Genomic DNA, 1,865 nt, shown 5'->3' on the forward strand with positions numbered 1-1,865 from the left:
GGAGAGATTGATATTTTTTTAGCTAGTGAAACACAAATAGTTGAAAATGCCAAAAATATTCCTTTGAAATAATTCATATGAAGAATGAAAACATAAAATTCAAGACCATCACTAGTTTGGAAGAATATTGACAATAATACCCACTCGCAGGCCATTTCTCATACAATAAAAAAATAAATCTTGCCCACTAACTCGAGAATGCAAAAAGGGGACATGAGAATCTAATAAAGAGTAGTTTCCATCTAAGGAGCTAAATATATATAGATCATGTACTTCCATATTAGAGGGCAAGAAAATAATTCCATAGATTAAATGCAAGGAAGGGTTGTTGAGTTCAACAATTTGCATGGACTCTTGCAATTAAATATGGCTACGAGCCTCAAGAAAAGTACTTTACACCATCCTTAGCAAAACAAAGAATAAAGGATATAGACATATTTTGTTTTATTGTAACACCCCATTATTCAATAATCAATAATACAAAGTACACCATTGGGTACATGATAAAAACTGTGAACTCAAAGCAACATCAAAATCTGTAATTTGGCTTGACATCCATTGCCCAAGCAAATTTCGCTAGAAGTGAATTGTTGAATATATGGAAAGAAACAAAATTGAATTCAATATGAGACAACTCGAAGTTCCAAAATAGATAGATTATACTAAAATTTACAAAATAGAAATGTTACCCTTTCAATTGGAACTTTATGGTGTTTGCACCAGGGAACTAAAATTATTGGGTCTAAGTAATTGATCTTAGAAGTTCCCAATGCCACAGTCTTGAGATCATCTTTTATTCTCATGTTTAGACACATTTTATCCATCTTCACCTTGGCCTGTGCGATTTTCTTTTCCAACCTGCAATACCACAAAGTCAAAACTTGTCATACTAGAAATTACAATATACAATTAAAACAAAAACAAGATCCATAATTATAAATTCGATATGAGAAATCATACACTTCTAGATTGAGATTTTTTTGGGCTTCCCTTCTATATCATTGAATGGAAACTTCCCTTTTCTTGCTATATAGTAATCAATTTTCAGCTCCATGGTTAGACTTTGGAAACAATAAAACCAAAATGCTAAACTTAACAATAACAAAAGAATAAATATCAATATTGAAACCCTCAACACAACATACTTCAAAATAAAGGCTTTGAGCATCAAGATAATTAAAACATAAACACTAGTTGAAGCTTGATTCGTGTCAATGTGTCAATGTTCTGTAAACTTCACCAATTTCTAGTAGATACAAAAGTAGTAGCATACAAAGAGTTCCTGATGTAGGACAAAATTGCATGCCCCTCTAGATGGATATTAATTTTTAGACAAGAAATATATATATCTATATCTATCTATCTATCTATCTATCTATCTATATATATATATATATATATATATATATATATATATATATATATATATAGATATATATATATATAACTCTTCCATTTTCCATCAAGTCTTTCCGTTTGAGCACCATGTGACTTTGAGACAAATCATTGTTGGTTACCCAAAAGTTTCAAACAGTTCATGCAATTTACCTATGGATAGACCTCGTAGCACTATATGTGATAGAGGAACAAGAAAATATGTGATAGGAATTGCGGAAATCCCAACATTTGGGGTTGGAAAGCTTTAATTTTGTCACAGACTTGGCTGACTTGTAAATGAATGGGGTTTTCCAGCTCCTCGTATGACATCCTTGACTTCAACTGAAATGCTCAAAAACTACAAAAACACATCAATATCATTAGTGGAAACTATAGAGTACACTATTAAAAAACACCTTAGTTGGATGTGCCTTCCAGTTACAGTTGTGTTAAATGTAGTTGTACTTTGTGCTAAATGAAATTGTAAC

The 1,865-nt window shown here is 31.3% G+C and overlaps 1 protein-coding gene across 1 annotated transcript; it reads right to left on the minus strand.

Moving 5' to 3' along the window:
- Window positions 1-529: 529 nt before the first annotated feature.
- Window positions 530-852, minus strand: LOC149211922 (DNA topoisomerase 1 alpha-like). Its single transcript, XM_089390502.1, has 2 exons — window positions 690-852; window positions 530-598 (listed from the first exon to the last, which is right to left on the minus strand). Exons 1-2 carry the CDS (start codon window positions 822-824, stop codon window positions 530-532), a joined length of 204 nt encoding a protein of 67 aa, XP_089246628.1. The 5' UTR covers window positions 825-852.
- Window positions 853-1,865: the final 1,013 nt, after the last annotated feature.

This window comes from Pinus tabuliformis, chromosome 1_1 (assembly GCF_031772625.1).
Source record: "Pinus tabuliformis cultivar Carrire ecotype Pingquan chromosome 1_1, CPIR1, whole genome shotgun sequence".
NCBI lineage: Eukaryota > Viridiplantae > Streptophyta > Pinopsida > Pinales > Pinaceae > Pinus > Pinus tabuliformis.